This window comes from Empidonax traillii, unplaced genomic scaffold (genome assembly GCF_003031625.1).
Source record: "Empidonax traillii isolate 1590-97213 ecotype Southwest subspecies unplaced genomic scaffold, ASM303162v1 scaffold159:size1039807, whole genome shotgun sequence".
NCBI lineage: Eukaryota > Metazoa > Chordata > Aves > Passeriformes > Tyrannidae > Empidonax > Empidonax traillii.
In genome coordinates this window covers 217,600-237,176 of record NW_020955352.1, presented here as the reverse complement: position 1 = coordinate 237,176, position 19,577 = coordinate 217,600, and the positions used below count along the sequence as shown (strand labels likewise).

The following is a 19,577-nucleotide window of genomic DNA, read 5'->3' as shown; positions in this document are numbered from 1 at the left end:
GTTGTAGCAGGAAGAATTTACTGGACCTTGTTTGAGATCCCAGCTCTGCTGAGGCTTCTGTCATATGGGCCAAAATTTGATGCTGTGAGCAGGATATCAAGCCATTTGGTAGAACAGACACCAAAGAGAACGTCATATTAGTTCAAAAGAACAATTTTTGGCCAGTTTGGCTTTAACTGGGAAAAATACCAGTAGAAAGCCAACCACAAATTAGTTTGTACATACACTGCATACTTTCAGCTTTCCAGCCAATCTAGCACATGAAGTTTCTATTTATTTTCACCTGACACATGAAAATGCTTTATGAACACTGCAAGAAAGTAACAGTCAGTTTGTGTTCCCTAAAGTTAAACAGCTGGAACTGGGAAGTTAGAGAAAATTTTCTCTGCAGGGGAGCTTCTGCAAGGGCAGAAGCGAGAGGGTAGTTTCTAATGATGACACAATCCCTAATTGCATAGATCATCATTTCAACTCAGCTGTAAGAAAGCCTGTCCACATGAAATGCTATTGCATAAATTACTCTTAGCCAGGCCAAGTCCTGCGCTCATCGCACTACACGGTGGAGTTTAACGCTGACCTCGACGAGCCAGAGGTGTGGTTCTCAGCTGTGTTGGAGTAGGATCAAACTCAGTCAAAAGCCTGGCATAGCAACAAGAAGCACTGCCCAGCTAAAGAGTTAAGCCTAGCTTAAGTCCCCGATCTGCAGATAATTCTCCTCCCTCGTGCTCCAACTGCCCACTCCTGAGCACAAGACAAAAAGACTTTGACAGGAAGCTCCAGCAAGACTTTATTCAGTGGTGTACAACAGGAAGAAATTAGGATGAAAGAAGAATTGTATACATTACTGACTTTCCAAGTTGCTAAAACAAACCCATAGTGACAAGAACAACTGAGTCTGATGACATAACAAGAAGCGCGGTGACCATCTCTCTAGTGTCCATACCTGAAAATAGATAATATATTAATGACTTTTTAAAAATTACAATTCATGGTAGTGCTGATTTGGGTGGATTTATTTTCATTCTGCCACAATGTAATTAACATGTAAATAGGATGAGGGTGAAATGCTACATTAGGGAAATCTTAGGAAGTTCTCCACACTCACTTCCCCTAAAAGTCTATCCAGACATCACTTAGAAGAGAGCCTGAGCAATCCACAACACCATGTGCAAGAGATCCTCAGTATTACCATCTTTTACCCTGAATCCCAGTTCAAATATGTCCTGCATTAAAACAAGGTCAAAGCCCTGGAAGTAACACTGAGCATGCATCAGAAGATATTAATTCATGTCTCCATTTCTTATCATGCTGCCAGTGCAATATTAAGTCCCTAGCCAGGCAACATGGACTTAGTTTTCATTGTGTGTTTACTAAAACATCTTAATATCAGAACTATGGTACTGGAGTTGTCATATTAATGATGATTTGCTCAACTGACTGTGAAACAGATCCCAAAGACAATTCTCAATATTTATATCTGTTTTGCTTTGTTTCCATCTGGACTCTGATTAGAATTAATGTATTTTTTTAATAAAAGAAGTGGGGAGAGGGACAATCCACAGTTAAGAAAAGATTAATGGATAAACTGTGCAGAACGAAGTGAGTGACGGACAAACTTCCTAACTATTCTCAATACCTCTCAAAATACAACTACCCTTCAAAAATCTATTGATGGATCTCCTATTACTATTCTAACAACAGACCTCTAAATGGGCCAGAGCTGCAGTAGTGGTTCCATGGACACTTGATTTGCAGATGCTAGGAAATCAGCTGTATCAATATCTGGGCTCTGAGTTATAAACCAAATCACCAAGATTACAGAGGGGCCCAGTAAGATGTCTGGCACCTCAACAGAAACACTTTGGAACCAAAGCAGCTGAATTAAGGTAATTTTCTAAACCTAAATTGCTCAAATGGCAATATAGTGTTCACCTGAGGCTCCACTTCTAGTGAATTCCATTGTTCTTCTGCTCTCCATCCTTTAGAGGGAATGTCAATAGAAATCACTATTTTTTAACAGCTACCACTTACCCCACAGCTGTTTGGACTTCCTTCAGAGCCCCACAAATCTTACACTGATCATTTATATTAACAGAAGGACAATTGGATTTTTCATCTTGACATCTGTGCAGGATACCTACTTTTGGAACTCCCATTCCCTGTTGTCCAGCGGACATACTTGGCGAGTTTTGAGCCAGCGAGAGATGCAGTGGAAGTGGAAAGCATGCTGGAAGACAAAGTTCAGATCACGTCATTTCAGAACATATGAATGTATCTCAGCGTGAAAGTTACCACGGCAAGTGTTTGCAGGCAAAAGTGGGGAGGACTGATCAGCCTGTTTGCTGGTAAACACCAAGGAACTGATGCCCATTTTCAGAGGACGGAAACCTTAGTGAAATGGCAGCAGGGAGCCTGTTCCATAGTGCATGCAGTGGCAACTGACTGACTTCTGATGAAGGAGAGAGAGCAGAGTTTAGCAGCTGCTAAAATTGGCAGAGCAGATGCTGGTAAGAAGCATAATCAGAAAGAAAAGAAAGATTTCAGAGTGAGTAGCAGGGATGATATGAATGTATACATGCTGAAGGAAGCTTTCTGTCAGTTTTCAGAAGAAACCAGAGCCTGAATAAAAAGGAATTTGAAAAATCAGAAAGAAGAAAACAAACTCTGTGTTTAATTGGGATACCCTTTTCCATACCCCATACAGCTACTTAAAACCAAGGTTCCACTTGTGGCACTCTTGCACACAGCAGTATAATTTTGACACTGGAATATTCTGATGTGGTTAAAAATTTTGCTCTTGTCCTCTGCAAACAGAATTGCAACATTTATAATCTTGTTCCAGCATTATCATGCTGTAACTCGATCCCACATCTTAGTGAGGATTGAACAGAGGAAGAGGAAGTTATTTCATTATGGAGAAGGTTATCTTCCAACTCAGGCCCAGGCTAGCTAAGAGCTATTCACGTTTGGAGTTCACATGCTGGTGGGACCATGTGCAAAGGAGCATATGTGGCAACACACTGGAAGAGCTGGAGATGAACCATTAGTAGCAATTCGATCTTCCTCCAAAAGTGGAAGCAAATCATGTAGTTACCCCACATTGACTCCTTGAATCAGCCTGCATGAACTCAAATCAAGCATGCTGACATTCAATCAATCCTTTCACCAGGGGAAAAAAAAGGCATAGCTTCTTGGCAAACCCTGACCAGAAAAATTATGCTCAAAGATTTATAATTCTTAAAAAAACAAACAAAAAAAAAAAGGTCTATCTTCCTCTCTTCATTTCTGTGTCTTCCTCACTACATCTCTCCAACTTTCATTTTATTTCCTTCTCTCTCTCCTTTCTCAATTCTACTAAACATATGGAGTTTGAAGTTCTTATTTGCGGTGGATTATGTGAAACATTTCATAGAACTTAGTCTGTCCCAAGTCTTTAGATGAGGGGGATAGCATCACCACCCATGAGCTCTGTAATAAAACAGGTTTCCTTACATTGCAGACGCCCCATGCAACTGTGCACTCTTCAGAGGTAGCCGATGCTTGGTTTGCTTGACATTCTATGCCTGTGAAAACAAAGATTAAACAGATATACACAGGAGTAGAAGATGTACATGCAACACCAAGTGGAAGATTTCTTCATATTAGCAAGTGAGGGTGGGGGGGGGAATTTATTACATCAGAAAGTGTCAAGAGCTGTGGTTTAATGTGTACGGTTTTTCCAAAAGTGCCAGACCAAAAAATACTTAGTCGTGATTTCCTTCTTCCTCTACTTTTTCAGTATTCCTAAGTTCCAGAGGGCAAGAGTACATAGTTAATCTGCTGGCAACATGTGTCTCCTTCCCAAATTTCAAGGATATTTTTAATTTTTTCCTCCTGCGTTTTAAGAGAGATCTTTTTATGATCAGTTGAAGCTACATTTACTTAAATTTCTTACCCAGCTTTCTCTCAATATAAATTCACTGTCTTGTCAGACATTATGTACTCTATTTATAAGTTAGCTTGCTCATGTAATCTGGAGTTTGCCTGTCTTTATTCTATAGTCTTATGATAGGTAAGTACATCCCAAAAGCACACAACAGTTTAACAGTTTAGACTTTTTATACCTTGGAGCTAAGTCCCCAGGATCACCACCACAAAAACCCCCAACTATTTATGGGTTTTGGTTATGTTTTGGGCTTCTATGTCAGGCGGTGTAGATGAAGGAGACAAGAGAGGGTAAGGAAAGAAGGAAAAATAGCAGTAAGAAAATAAATCCTGCAACCTGGTTCTCTGTTCTGAACAATTCGCTTTGCTTCACCTCAAGAAACTTCATAAGAAAAAAATGATATTTCCAACTCCTCCACAGTCAACAGCATAAACCTATGAGACCAACATTTTACTTCCTGCTAAAGAATGCTTTCTTTAAGAGTCAAGCTCAAATCATTTAAAAAGGCATGCTGATAGACAATCAGCTTAGAACTCAACACAGAGGCTTGCTGCTTTCTTGTTCTGCAGATCATTTTTTTCCCTTGGCAAAGAAGATGCCTGAATGAGCTCTATTTCTACGTTCACGGTTTGTGTGCTTGAATATGCTCAGATTCAAAAACTTTCAAACCCCACAGGTTTGGCTCAGATATGTGATCTCTATTTGCTCTGTCCTATTCATTCCTTTATCAGTTTTTTCACGCTTTTTCAGGTGTGGAGAGGAACAAAATAAAAGCAAGACCCATTTTTTCTGAGACGTGAGAGAGGTCAGTTAACCTTAGTCGCGAGGAACTACTCAAAACAAAGAGTGCTGTCTAAGGAAATACAGTAACAGCAGCTGTTCTGCAAGATTTGAATGAAAGTATGTTTATCATATGGTTTACATCAAGATGTGATATACCAAGCAGAAGTCCAAAGCTCAATCCCTTGCCTGCCTATAGAGGAGAACAACATCCAGTACACCTGAAATGTTTGATGTCTTAATTCCTGAAGCTCTCAGTACAAACAGCAATAAAACTAAATCTGATTAAGAAAATGGAACATGCTCAAGACCCTTGAAGAACTTCAATTACTTTGGATATTTGCACAAGATTTTACACCTGAGATTGATGTAACAATTTTACTGTTACTGCAGTATGGACTCATGATCATGGAGCGTATTATATTAAGTTTTGAACACCTGGTATGAGTCTGTAAAGTAACTGAAAATGGTGAGGAATAGTAGAAAATGGTGAGGAGCAGTAGAAAAAAGTAAGAACGTTCTTCTGAAGGAGAAAAGTCAACGGGTAAGCAAAGTTTAGCTCAGGAAGTTTAGCAAGGAAAATGCTCCAGCACACAAGAAACACTTATCTTATTTCTTCTCTTTTCCTGCTGAAAACAAAGCACTGGGCATATCAGACATGAAGTCCATCTTGCCCATTTTTATGTCGTTTTGTCTTTTTTTTTTCCCTCTCTAAGTGGCCCTAACCTGGGAGCTGCGTGCTTTGGAACACAATTATCAATTTTTGTTTCTGGCTTTAAAAGACTCTGTATTTTAACTGGGAGTGAGAGGGAAGAAAGGTGGTTTAGGAAAGGAAGAAAAGCATCACTGGAATTCATTTTAGTCTTACTCAAACATTCTCTGACAAGCAAATACAGTCTAAAGCATTACAGTCCTAAAACCTTAAGAGGACGGATGAGCTTCTGTGGAAATAGCTGAGGAGAAGTCCTCTGGTGATGATTTAAGGCCCTTTCCAACAAGACACCCAGATTTAACTCCCTCATCAAACAGGCTGGAGACTACTGCTGGCACTGCTACCCTTGGCTGCCAAAAAAGGGCTTCCCAAAAGCTGAACCACTTTTTGGTCTCCCACTTGTTTCATTTCAGAAAAGGACAATATATCAACAAAGAAAGAAAATGAACAGTATCTGTCAGAGAATAAAAGCTGATGATTCTGAAGGAGAAGCTATTTACCATCTGCTGACCCAAAAGAAGCAGTAAGAGTCAGACAGTAACAGGTAATGGAGGAATACTGAACGACTCTTCTGTTGCCTTGTTTTTGACAGAGTGTCTGGAGGTGAGGGCAGAAAGATACAGCTAAAACCTGAAATACCTGTAAATAATTGTGAAAGATGCGTGGAGGCATTTCAACTCAGGGAGTTACGGAAATACATCTTATATAATGGCAGCTTCTGAATCCTGGCATCAAAACTATCCCAATTCCTATACATTTTCTATTGCAGAAATCTTCTGTACCTCAGGATTTAAGTAGCCATAACAGCAGGTAACACAAGTACATCTCTTCTGTTTGCAGCTACAGAAACAGCCCACTGCACTGGTAAATCTGATAAGAGCTCTTCAAATCTGCTTGAGCAAGGGTAACCACTCTATGGGTTCCCCTTTCTCTTTACATGTTTCCTTCTAAAACTGTCATGAAGGGATCAAGTTATTGGGAAGAAGAGAAATAAATAAATACACACAGCTTGGCTAACACAAGACACAGGGTACTCACTCAGAAAACAGACAGAAAAACCAAATAAGTAGGCTAATAAACTTAACTACACTTATTACTTGTCCTATGAGGAGCAGCTGTCCTGGTATCCTGTGATAGGATGTATGGGAATGGCGCAAAGCTCTACTAGTGGAGGTTTAGTCTGGACATCATAAAGCATTAGAACTTAGGCCAACTGGTCAATGCCCCAAGCCTGTCAGTCTTTAAAAGGCCCTTAATAACACACTTTAACTTTTAGTCAGCCCTGAAGCAGCCAGGAAGTTGGAAGAGATGAGCGTTGTAGGTCCCTTCCAATTGAAGTAGCCTATTCTGGTCTAGTCCCCCAGAATGCCGAATGAGCTCTTCAATTTACTTTTTCAAACTTCAGAATTTCCCCCTTGCAGTTCCCTGCAGTTCCTTAGGAATGATCTGCAGATTTTACTAAATACTTACTGTAAGCTCCCCTACATCACATCATCATCGTCATCTGATTCCTTTTACTTACAATATGGCTCTCAGTATTTGCTGTTAGTATCACACTCCCAAAATACATGTACACAGCTATCATCTTCCACTCCTACTTATGACTTAGCAACTATATATACTTAGTTCCATTCTTTTACTCTTCTCATAAATCCAAAAATATTTAATCTATTAAGCATCCTGAGATTCTTCTCCAGATTCTATGCAATATAACTATTTTGTGAAGGAATATCAAACACAGTACTTTGCATCTCACTGTCAAAGCGAGGGGACAGTATTTTGATGGCACATTTTATGCAGTTTAAAACTATGCCCATCACCTTACTACAATATTACATTCCATATTTTGAGACCAGAAGATAATCCAATATACTAAATACGATGTTTAGGTAACACTCCTCAATTTACCATGTTGCAATAACAGCACCAGAGAACAAGCCTTTGCAGAAAGGCTAAAGTAAGGTCTAAACAGGACCTGGGTCTTTCCAGAGAAGAATGAAACCAAAACACTGAAAATCTACTCATTCCTTCTGTGCATTGAATACAAAACAAACTGAGGGCAGAGGGAATCCTTCAGTCACATTATTACCAAGTCAAAAGGCAGATGCACAAGGAGAACTGCAGGACACTTTGAAGCCTGACTTTATAATGTTAACAAACTTCCATTACCATGGCTGGCATTACTTATCACTCTTTTAATGTTTTCCCACTCAAGGTTTCCCTTCGTCGCCAGGAGTGGGAGACATTTGTATCCTGCATTTTCTCAAATTGAATCTTGTGTTGTTCTTCCCTCCACATTCTATTAATTTTTCCTCGATTTGCCATCACTTCACATCTTATGTTTGAAAATCTAATTAAAGAGTTGTTTAACAACATTAATGATCTGTAACAAGGAAGTAAGTAAATCCAGAGCCAACACTGATCTCGGAATACCAATTTAGAAATCCCTTCTACTCTGTATACTGTCAATTTTGTTCTGTCATTTGCAGTCCAGGCTTTTCATAACACTGCTCATACAGAAATTAATAACATGTAATGCTTGAGCAACTCAAAAAAGAAAAAAAAAAATTACCCATGCCCTTTTCCTTTACTGTTTTCCCTAACCTACCTATATACTCTCAATCCCCACCCACATTTTGGTAGAACTTTTTGAATTTATTTATTTTTTTTTTATGAACTAACAAACTAAATTCATTACTGGAAAATAGCATCTGTCTATTCTTCTTTCAGCTCCTCCACACCTCTCCTTCATCCCTGTATGTCCTATTTGCTATTTATAAAAAAAATAGCAAATACATGAGACTGTATTTGGTCTGCCATGGAAAGCACTATTAATTTTGAGGTAGATCCATAGAATGAAACCAGCAGCATCTACTATCTTACAATACATCCCACTTACGGTAAATAATTACTTTGATGTAGAGGATTCTATATATTTATTCTATACATTTGTAAATTCTATAAATGTAACTTACACTCTAACAAATCTTTGAAATTCCATTTGCCTGTCAGCAACATGCTTTCTGCTCTAATATATCATAAACCTGAGAGACTAAGTAATAGTCCAGTGTCCACCTCCTTTTGAAACTACTTTCCAAGATTACAGAGGTTGGAGGCACTTAAAAAGGAAATCTTTACATCGAAGGATCTCAGCAGATTTCATAATCCCTGTTCCTTTTAATGTTATCATTCCCTTTAACCAAGAATAAACTGAGGCATGGATAGGCAGTAGCTGGCTCAAAATACAAACATATCTGTCCCAAAGAAGAGAACTGAACTTGCTTAACCCATTTTCAGACCAGTGTGTTTTCTCTTTATAAAAAAAACAACAAAAAACAAAAACAACAAAAAAAACCACAAACAACAAACAAACAAAAAAACACACCAAAACCAAAAACAAACAAACAAACAAACAAAAAAACACAAAACAAAACAAAACCCAAACTTGAAGTCTCATTTTTCTGACACATTTCATTTTCACACAGGCTTACTGTCAGCAAGTTACCACTGGAGGTATTTCCAAGGCCAAACACATTAAAAAAAAAGTGCAACAAAATACTGCAATGAGATCATGATAGGCCATCCCGTGGCACTGTAATTGTACCTGTGCTTGTTTTGGGGGGGGTTCCACCATCCTCATATCTTAGTAACATAGGAAAATTTCTACCTGGGGTATATTAAAAGGTCTTCTGTCCCTCATGACTGAAACAAGATCAACAGTTACGGTGCCAACTGTATCGTGTCAGTTTTGAGGGGAAAAAAGGGTTTGTTCTCATTACCAATACTTAAAGGGACTGATATCAGTGACTTCATATATTCACACCTATTTTGTGATAGAAATGAAGCATCCAGATTATGAAAGGGGAGGGAAGGAAAAAAAAAATCAAACCAATACTAGCAATGCATTGTTTTTTATTTTGGCATTTGATTACTCTCCTTTGTAAATGAACAATTAATTCTCTAGGTGGCTACAAAATTCCCCCTACTATAACACACACTAACTTAGTCAGACAAGGTAGGTTTTGTCGAATGAGGAGTCAGATTAATTTGCTGGTCTGTGCCTTCCCTGGACAGACAAAGAGAGTGTTACAAGGCTTCATGAGTAGCATCAAAACTTAGATACTCATAGCAACATCCCCAACTCTGAAATGTAATACCTCTCTTTCTGAGCAATGCCTGTTGACCCTGAATAATTTCAATTCCTCATGACTCTTTATTATTACTTCTTTTTCTCTTTTTTGCATTCAAAATACACTCAGCAACATCATCTTGTCTGCTGATGTGGCATCAAATGATTCTACTCTTTACAAAAAAAAAGGTGAGGGGAAAAGCAGTATGGTGACAGAGGTCACAAAAGTAGATTACAGGACTTCAGTGTTACATAAAACAGAGCTTATTAGAAGACTTAGCTCCTAACTGAAAGCTTCATTTGCTGAATTATATCCTCGACTGGGGAAATTTCAACTGTTGAGCACAAACAAGTTCAAACTGTCAACTGTGTTCCCCACCATTTACTTACATAGATCCATAATGTGGTTTCTGCAAATGGCACAGTTATCAACCACAATGTCCCATGCCCACAGAGCTACGGCGTTCCACTAGAGAGAGAGGACAAAAAGAAAAAGAATTTTGATTCCATTTACAGCAGACAGAAATCCTTGTTATTCCTCAAGATCCCATGTATTTTTTTAAATAGAAAAGCTGGGATTTAAGAAAAAATAAAATCGTAGAAGTCCAGAGTAATTCTTCATCATGAGTTCAGGTTCCATTCCTCTGACAAACCTCCCAGCCCCAGTGTCTCCTTCCCACTTCAGAAACAAGATAACTCCCACAGTTTCTCCTTTTTATTTTTTGTGAAACATGTGCAAACATCTGGATTTCTACTCAAGGCAAAGGCAAGGATGCAGCTCACGCCAAATCCTCAATTCTGATGGATAGTCCCCTGGAGAAAGGCCAATTCAGATGCCATTTTATTAAGAGGAATTCCCATTATTTGCAGCAGTTCTTCTAGTAGTCATCACCCAGAGCAGTTGGGGTCATGAACAAAATTTCTAACACTACCCTTCACAGACTCCTGAACAATCTCCTCTACAAAAGGTTAATAAGCAGTGACCTATCAGCAAGGCTGGATATAAAAATTTCAAAGTACTACGAAATTAACCTTTTTAAAGACTTTGTTTATATATATATATGTATATATAAAAGCAGTATCACTTTCCCATGCTACTTCAGGGGAAGGATTTGAGGACTTTAAGACACGCTACACAGAAAAACATAGTGCCTTTTTTTTCCTCCCCACAAACCCCACAATCAGGCCTTTTGTAAACTCATTAAATAAATGGGCTTGCCTTCAATATTCAAAGCAATCCAAGATAATTATATTGGTAATCAGGATAATCTTCATTTACAACAAAAATAGTCTAGATTTTTTTCCCTTTATATTTTTCTTCAGTGTATGATTGTATCAACTGTAAATCCTCTCTACTGTGTTCCATTTCCACCTCAATGTTTTCATTGCTTTCCCTCAGTTTGAGACTCTGAAAGAGGAATGCCGATTGCCAAGTACTGATAAGCAATATTGACTTTGATAAGCACTTCAAATTTTCATTAGTGCCAATGTAAAAAGTATTCACACTATTACTAGATCTCTGAGGACATGCACGACTAGTGATCTCATTTTTTTCTCCCCATCTTCCAACTTCAAGTCTAGCCAGCCTTCTGGCTGAGGTACTCATCTCTCTTGGACTTCATCTACACTTCAAGGCACTTGAGATAAAAGTTCTCTGCACCCTTATCTCTCACACACACTCAGGTACCTAATCTCTCGTCCCATTGTGATCTGCTCTGATGACCCACAGACTTGTACTGAGCCACACACACAAAAAAGGCCTTGGTACCTTGCTGGGGAGGAGGAATGCCACTGACACATAAACAGTGCCACTTCCTGCTCCTTGAAAGGGCTATTATATCTGTCCTTATTTCCAAAGGGCAAACAGTCATGTCACCCAAACACCTCCTCCTGAACAGACTTGCAGCCCTGCACAGATCTGGGGCTTCCATCATCACTGAAGGCAGCTGCATTTCAAACAAACTCACCTGCAAGTGGGAACCACTAGAAATGTTTACCGATATCCAATCTAGGGGTCACTTTTCCTCAAATCATACCTTAATACAAGCCCACACAGCCTCTCCCTACTTCTCTACACCTTGGTGAGCAGGCTCGGACTATTGCCACGATCCAGCTGATAAACTGGTGGCACTGGACAGAAGAGCGGTATTATGGCTGCTCTGACAGAGCAGGCAAAGCCAGGGTGACAAGACAGCATTTGCTGACTAGATACATGATGTTACGGTTCGATTTAAAGACGATGGAGGAGAAAAAAGTCAACCACAGCCATTTATGCAAAGCATTTTACACAGCACATGGGACAGCTCGGGCGGCTGGGCCACAGAGGCCGGGGCTGATGGGGAGGCGGCAGCACTCCATCCCTGCTTCCCGCCCCGAGATGCCCAGAGGCTCCAGGCACGGAGCAGCCGAGGTCCCCGGGGCGGCAGTGCCCTAAGGAAGCGACCGCTGGAGACCCCGACCGGGGCAAGCCCCTACGGACGAGGCCCCCTCAGCGTCCCCCGCTCCCGGCCTCGCCAGTCGCGCCCGCTGATTGGCCGGCGCCCGCTGCACGTGCGCCGGCCCGCCTTAGCCATTGGCTCGGATGCACGCCAGGACTCCCCGCAGGCCCCACCCCGCCCCTCCCGCCGCGCCGGTGCGGAACCGGGCGCCCGGCTCCGTGAGGGGAGCGGGAAGCCGCCCCCTCCTCCATCCCGCTCGCCGCCCTGAGGTCGGCCTCAGCCCCTCCCCGTCCCTCCGGGAGCAGCCGGAGCAGCGCGCCGGCGGGGCCTCACTTTCTTCACTTCGAAGCGCTTCTTGCCGGCGCCGCTGTTGGTGGCGCTGGGGGTGTCCACATCCATCGCGGCCGCCATTTTGGGTGCGTGAGCCAGCTCACGCGTGCGCAGCAGGGCGGGGCTGGGGGGGTGCGGAAGAACGGAACGGAGTGGGAGGAGCGAACCCGGAGGTCACGCCCCCTCAAGCCACGCCCCTTCGCTGCAGGTGCGGGGCCGGCGGCGCGGTCACGTGCGCGCGGTCACGTGAACACCCCCGTAAGGCGGTGGGGAGGGCGGGGCCGCGCGCAGTTCCCTCATCATCGCCACGCCCGTGGGTGTGGGAGCCTCCGCACAGCACCTCGCTGAAATCCCCTGGGATTCGCTTCCCCGCCCTCCTCACGCGCGGGGGCTTAGGCCCTTAGGAAACTTCTGGCTTGTTTTCGCCTACCCTGATCGACCCCCGGCGAGTGCGGGACGAAGTGGGCCTGGCCGGGTTTCTGCTGTGGTCCTTTTGTTCTCCTGCAGTCCAGGGTTTGGTTTTTTTTTTTTTTTTAAACGGAACATGGAATTGCCGGAGACAGCGTTCAGGCTACTCTTACGGCGCGCGGTTTGGGCTAACAATAGTTACAGTTAACACAAATCCACTGGTGCTGCCTGAGCTGCCCAAGCCCTGCCTGTTCTATTGCAAAGATGGAGAACACGGGCGTGAGAGCTGGTACTGGGAGCTTCCTCTGTCAGGACAGCTCCAAGTACCTTCCCGAGAAGGTCAGAGGTAGTATTCCCCAAGACATAGAAACCGAGGGGAATACACTCCCCAGAAGGACAATGCAGTCCTGAAATGTCACCCAGCTTTGCAGGTCCCCGTGGATGTGCAATGTCTGCAGAGTCAACCCCCTCAAATCCGTTTGTACCCTGTGTCACTCCATGGATGCAGGAAGGAGGAGGCTGTAGAAGCACAAAAAGGACATTCTCTTGCACATATACAGGCAAGCAATATCTGTATTGTACCTATCATAAGCACTTGGGCCAAGCAGCACCGTCCTGGTCTGGCTCCATCCTATCTGTCTTGCTGTATGCATACAGCTTTTACCTGAGATCCAATGCTTGCTGGGATGAGTGTTCTGTCAGTCTTCAAATAAACCTTAACTCAAAGTAGGGACCTGGGGTTAGAACAAGATGCTGCTGCCATTGGACACATTGGAATATTTTTCATATTTGGATTGGGATTCATATTTGAAAGACATGTAACACCTGTGCCTTAAGTCCATAACTAATGTTTGCAGGGTCAGGCTGAGTGTGACAGTTACGTACACAATAAAAGTAAGTTTGAAGAAGAAAAATGCCTTCCTTCATTTACACACCCTTTAACACCTCTAGTTATCTACACAGGAAGCTTCCATTTCACTGAACTGCCCCTTTCCCTGGACACTGCTCAGTTACAGGGCAGCTCTTATTGCTCACAATAAAATGAAGCTGCACAAAACTGAGGTTTCTGTCCTGTTGCTCCTTCTTCAAAGGAGTATTTTGAAAAGAGAAAGTGGGTGCTTGAGAAAATTTATTTTCTACCTTCAAAAAAATGGCTCTTTTCAAAGCAGAATTTGCAAGATTCCTTATTAATAGAAACATCACTTCTAACCCTAAATGTGTATGGTAATGTCCCCAGAAAGACATTTCTCAGCAGGAATCCAGGACATTGAGCAAACATATAGTCTAGGGAATATACATACCAGAGAAATGTTAACACTCGTTTTCACTTAAAGTGACTACTGCAATATAAAATTATAGTCTCCCCACGTCAGCTGATGTCACCATGGGAGGTGGTTGCCAGTGGGTAACAGCCATGCAGCCAACAATCATATGGCCTGGATTTATTTTTCTGTATCTGGCACCAACAGTGTTGGTGTTTTCAGGAAAAAAATAAAAAAAGGTAACAAACACGGCGCAGAAGGGAACATATATCTGCATGTTTATTTAATTAATATTTACTGATTCATGTATGCAGATACATAATACCAACAATGGGGAGTCCACAAAGAGATCTTGGGGGTGCTTTGCAAAGGGAAATTAGTGAGGGTATAGTCCTCCACTTCATAAAAAGGGCTAAGTTACCTTCTTTGTTGTACATGAAACAATCTGTTTTCTCTTGATTTTAGTGCCACCTCTAATCTCTCTCCTCCTAGGAAAAGTCAGCCCCTCAGACCTGTTTTCCCCCTCTTAAGGCTATATGTTATAGAAGGGTGTCAGCAGCTGCTGCAGGAAGAAAGGCAGCAGCTTTGAAAAGCATCAGTCTTGAAAGAAATATAACACTGTTGTCCAAATTACTAGTGATGCTTTGAAGAATGGATCATTTTTCAAATCTCTGGGACATGCAGGGGAAAAAGAGGAGGCTGCCAAGCTGAAAAAGCAGGGAGACAGACAGACTAGATGACATGTGACAACTGCTGTGAATATGGTTAGTCCTAATTAAAATGAGACAAACTCTCTCTCCCAGTTGTCAAAGACTGTTCCAAAAGGCAAGGTACCAACAACCTGGTGTCTCAGTGCAGCCACCTTTCAAAAACTGTCTTGCATTTTGGTCATTGCCCCACTCCTTTACATTCATTCTGTCGGTGGTTGGTTGTTTATTTTTCTGCAGCCAACATTTTCTCATGTGGGATTTATCCCTCAAATGCTTCCCTCCTCCATGTGTGCACCCTCTGGATGCATGTGCCTGACTGGGCTGCCGTGGAACAGCTGCTCGCAGCCCTGGCTCTCTGCAGCAAGGCCTGGTGGGGGTCATACTGACAAAACTTGTCCCTCCAGAACAGAGGGATCCACGTGGCGGCAGGAGGATCACCCCAGGACTGAGTCAGAAGGAAAAGGTAGAGAGAAAAGGTGGATTTGCTTTCCTACCCTCACTGCCCGAACTGTTTGCATTCCACTTCCCAGCCCCCACGACTCATCCTTTAATGCTACAGGACCTCTCTGGGGCACTTGGGTCACTTAGGAAAGAAAGTGTTCTGAAAGAGAGAACTGCAGCACTTCCAAACACTCATCAGAGCAACAACTTTCCTTTACTGTGCAGTCATGAGAGTAGGAATGGGCCTTCCAAGACTTCCAGGAGAAAAGAGGGAGGGAGGGAAAAGGAAGTGGCTTCTTCCTAATGTTTATAAAGCTTGAGTTTTCTGTTGCCTTTCTGTGCTTCACTCTCTCAGTGCTGCCTGTTTCAATAGTGCATGGTTTCAATAGTGCCCTAAGCGGTGTCCAGCAGGAATTACCTGGTATATGAGACCAGTTGCCAGTCAGTGGTTGCCATCCAAGGAACAAAAATCAGGTGCATTTTATTACTTTTTAAAGAACTGTAGGGCTGGCTGGCTGCCCTCCAGTTGCTGATGCTAGTAAAACCATTTGAATTGGCTAAGTTAGGATTTCTAGCACTCTTTGCTTTTGGATGCTCAAACCCACAGGCAGCATTCACAAATTACTGTTGGGGCAAAGCTGAATCTACGATTATTCTGTGTTGCCACAAAACTTTCTCAAAGTTCACAAGGTAGGCAAACAACCTCCCACCAAGGCTCTGTAAAAGGCTCTGTAGCATCTCCAGCTGATTCAGTGTGCTTGGCATAAGAAAGCCAAATTCAAATAACTGAGCCAGAGGGGTAGATTAAGCAATACATCCCATAGCTTTTTGGACCAGATTGTGCTTGGTTTCTGCAGAAACCCAAGCCCCCTGCCTCTATGTATGTTTTCCAGATGATGGTCACATTATACCCCATATCGTACCTCTGGCTTTGTAATCCATTACTAAACCCTCAGGAGAGTATTGGAGCCTCCAAACTGGCTAAAAGGAACAGATGAGGTTCTGAGAGAGGAGCAGGTTGTAGCATTTAATGGGATGGTGACTAATTGTTGCTCTTCCTTTCTCATGAAGTTTTACCTTAAGCTGCTTGATAGCTTGCAGATAAAATAACATGCAGCCAATCGTGGTCTGCAGGTAAGTAGGTGCTTGCAAAACCACCTACTGACTGTGCTCAATCTCCTGCAGAGCCTTTCCCCACGCAGGAATAAAAAAGCAGTTGGGGCTGTGGTTGTAGGCTCAGCACGTGACACTCACTGTCCACACAGTGAGCACAATCCGCTGCAGTTGATACAGAGAAGTGTTATCAGGGGAGAGGGACTCCAGGGTGTTACAGTGAGGATGCTGGGCTGATTCCACTCCGCTTCAAGTAAGGGCTTGAAGCTATCCCTCCTATGCACCAACACCCGCGTGCTCCCCATCCTAATCCTTGCTCCCAACTAAGGAGCTCCATCTCGGAAGGAATCCAGCACCAACTCCACCTCCTCCCTGCCACCCACCCCTTTGCAGTTCTGGGCGCTAAGCCGCAGATGCTGATCGCATCTGGCTGTGCTGCCACCTCTCGAGAGAAACCAGCATCCCGGCTTCTGCTCAGGGGAGAGGACATGTTCTGCAGCCAGGCTCCCAGCCTGCACGGAGGTCCCCGCGGGAGCCAGGGCTCTCCGCGCTGCCTGCAGCCTGGGGAGGCAAGGCGTGGGCCCAGGAGTCGCCACACCTCCAGGTCATTGCAGCCCAGCCGCCTCTGTTATTCATACGGCTGAAGAAGAAGCAGGAGGGTGAGACTGCCTACAGCAGCTGAGAAAAAAAAAAAAAAAAAAAGCACGGACATGAGTGAGGGCTTGAGAGAGAATCTTTCTTAAGCCTGAGCTGGGATCCCAATGAGATGTCAGAGACAGGCTGAGATTGTAATTGAGAGAGAGGGCAAGTCTTTCAGAGGGTAACTAACAGGAAAGTGGTAGCAAGGGAGTGATTATTTTTAACCTGAACATCCCAGAAGAACTGCATAAGGTGACAAGAGGCTATGAGACAGTCCAAGTGTAGGAGACAGCACCAGTGACTACACTAGAGACATCATCTGAGTATCAGGTCACAGGCTGGGTCTCCTTCATTGCTCAGGCAAGGGTTTTCAAAGTGCCTTTTAGATTTTTAAGGACGATACCAAAAAAAAAAAAAAAAGAATAATGTTATGATAACTCAGTACAAGTAGCTATATTCATATACTACTGCATGTAAGAAACATTGGAAGATCTGCCAGCCTAATTAGCAGTAGCCAGGAAAAACTACAAGAGTAACAAAAGTAGTAACACAAGCTTGCCTGCATATAAATCAATGAACTCCTACTGATTTGGGAAATCCATGAACCTTCAGTAACACAAGGAGAGGCAGTTCCAGACTGCTGTGTGGGAGACACTAAAACACTGTTTACAGATATTCTTATCTACAACTTCTCTCTGACAGTCTCAAATGCGGGGAGAGAGTCATACGGAGGGAGTAAACACTAAAATCAGACAAAAAAACCCCAGTATCAAAAAGAGAGGTCTGGAAGCTACCTCCACTGAGTCAAAGATTTTGATGCTGTTTGAAAGGAGGCAAGAATCACAGAACTGTAGCTTTGCATTTGCCTCCCCATACTAACTCTTTGTTCTTTTCCCCAAAAATACAGTATTCCAAAATTCCTCCAAAGATCTCTTTTAACTGAATCAAGCTCCTAACTGCAGACCCTGATCAATAAGACAATTTGTTAGCCTTTATCATCCTTCTTTATCACAATAGGAGAGATGAGAGATGTTGGTAAAGCATTTTGTTGAAGTCCCTGGTAGTCACTGCAAAGGTACCCCTTAGCAATTGAAAACTGTGAAGATCCACGTTTTCTGGTTGGGTTTTTTTGGTGTGTGGTTTTTGGTTTTTATTTGGTTGGGTTTTTTGTGGGTTTTGTTGTTGCTGTTGGTTTTATTTGTTTTTTGGGGGGAACGGATGGTTAAAGTGAGTTCAGATGAGATTTCAGGGAAAAAAAGTGACTAATTTTATACCATTTCATCTTGGAAAGACACAAAGAAATGTGAAAAAAATTAGGTGGACCACAGACATTGTAATTTCTGGTGCAAAAACTATATGCATATTAGCCAAGAGTGAGGGAGTCAGTCCTCCAACTTCCAGCAGGAACAAAAAATTGTGGTACCTACTTCAGACAGTCCTCAGAAGGCAGGATTTAAAGTACTGCTGGCATTTAAACACTGTCTATCGTGAATCTCTAGATAAAGACAGTATGCTGAGGTTAGCCTTGCTTTGGACTTCACTGAAAAGTTCATTATAGCATCTAAGTCAGCAAATCCCACCAGAGATGGTTTGCCTGCCAGTTCTACACTGAACAGAAAAAAAAAAAATTAATAAACTGTCATACTTCTTTTCAGGTCCATATACCTTGAACGTATCTTGCTGTGTTAACACCCTTTCCTTTTAATTTCAAAACTCAGCACAAGTGGATCTCCAGAACCCCAATGGAAAGAAGGGCCATTGAAGCAGTGAGCTTTCACTGTTCAGAATGCATGAGCTCCCCACTTCCGACAGCTTCAGGAAATGCAGAAAATAGGAGCGAGCAGAGAAGCAAGTGTAAGGTGCAGAGCCTACTGCTTTGGCAATTCTTGCTTTTGCTGATTTACCACTGCAGAGTGGCGTAATCCCTTCTTCTCCCTCCTCCCGTCATGGTAGGGGTTTTGTGTTTTTATCTTTCCCCTTCTGCTCACCACATTCATAAATTGTATTTCTCAACCCAGTTTAAAGATTCACTGATTCCTATCTGTGCTAGGAGAAATACACTTCCACACACCTGCAGTCAACAAGACTTTAAAAAATAAAAGAACAGAACAAGATGCAGTAGTTTCAGGAAGGTTTCAGCAAGACACGTAGAAACCTGTATATTGGGTGAGAGTTTACTACACTTGGTACCAAGGAGTTAACTCTTTTACCTCAACGTATAGAAACACTCATGAGTTTATCATGGAAGATCCTTATGTTCAAGTTCACCCACATCCCGTAACCATTTGCAAGTCTGCAACCATTCAAGACAGCCACATGCACAGGTTTGAATGGGAAAGTTATAACTATTGAGGAACCAGGAGAACTGGAAAGAGGCCAGAAATCTGCCAATACCACACACATCCAAACCATCTGCAATCACCAGACCCTTTTAAATCCCCAGAGGAGATAAGATGAAGGCCTATTCTCTTACCTCCCTTTGTTCATACAACCAGTGATGAAGTACCTACCTTTGCATTTAGATATTCTTCTCCTGCTGGGGTTTGGACTGGCAAGGAGAGCTCCTGCAAATGCCCATCAAACAGCAGCCTTTGGTTAGAAAGGGGTGTGAAGATGAGGAAGAACCCTTAAAACTCTTCTTTTATAGAGCAAAATTGTCAAATAATTAAAACATTTTGGAGAGTATAAGA

At 42.5% G+C, this 19,577-nt stretch overlaps 1 protein-coding gene across 1 annotated transcript; it reads right to left on the bottom strand.

Annotated features, from left to right (window-relative positions):
- Positions 1–762: 762 nt before the first annotated feature.
- On the bottom strand, positions 763–12,449 carry RBX1 (ring-box 1). The gene is made up of 5 exons (XM_027885037.1): positions 12,318–12,449; positions 9,937–10,015; positions 3,493–3,563; positions 2,142–2,227; positions 763–943 (listed from the first exon to the last, which is right to left on the bottom strand). The coding sequence occupies exons 1-5, from the start codon at positions 12,393–12,395 to the stop codon at positions 931–933; spliced, it is 327 nt and encodes a 108-aa protein (XP_027740838.1). The 5' UTR covers positions 12,396–12,449; the 3' UTR covers positions 763–930.
- Between the last annotated feature and the right edge of the window lie 7,128 nt (positions 12,450–19,577).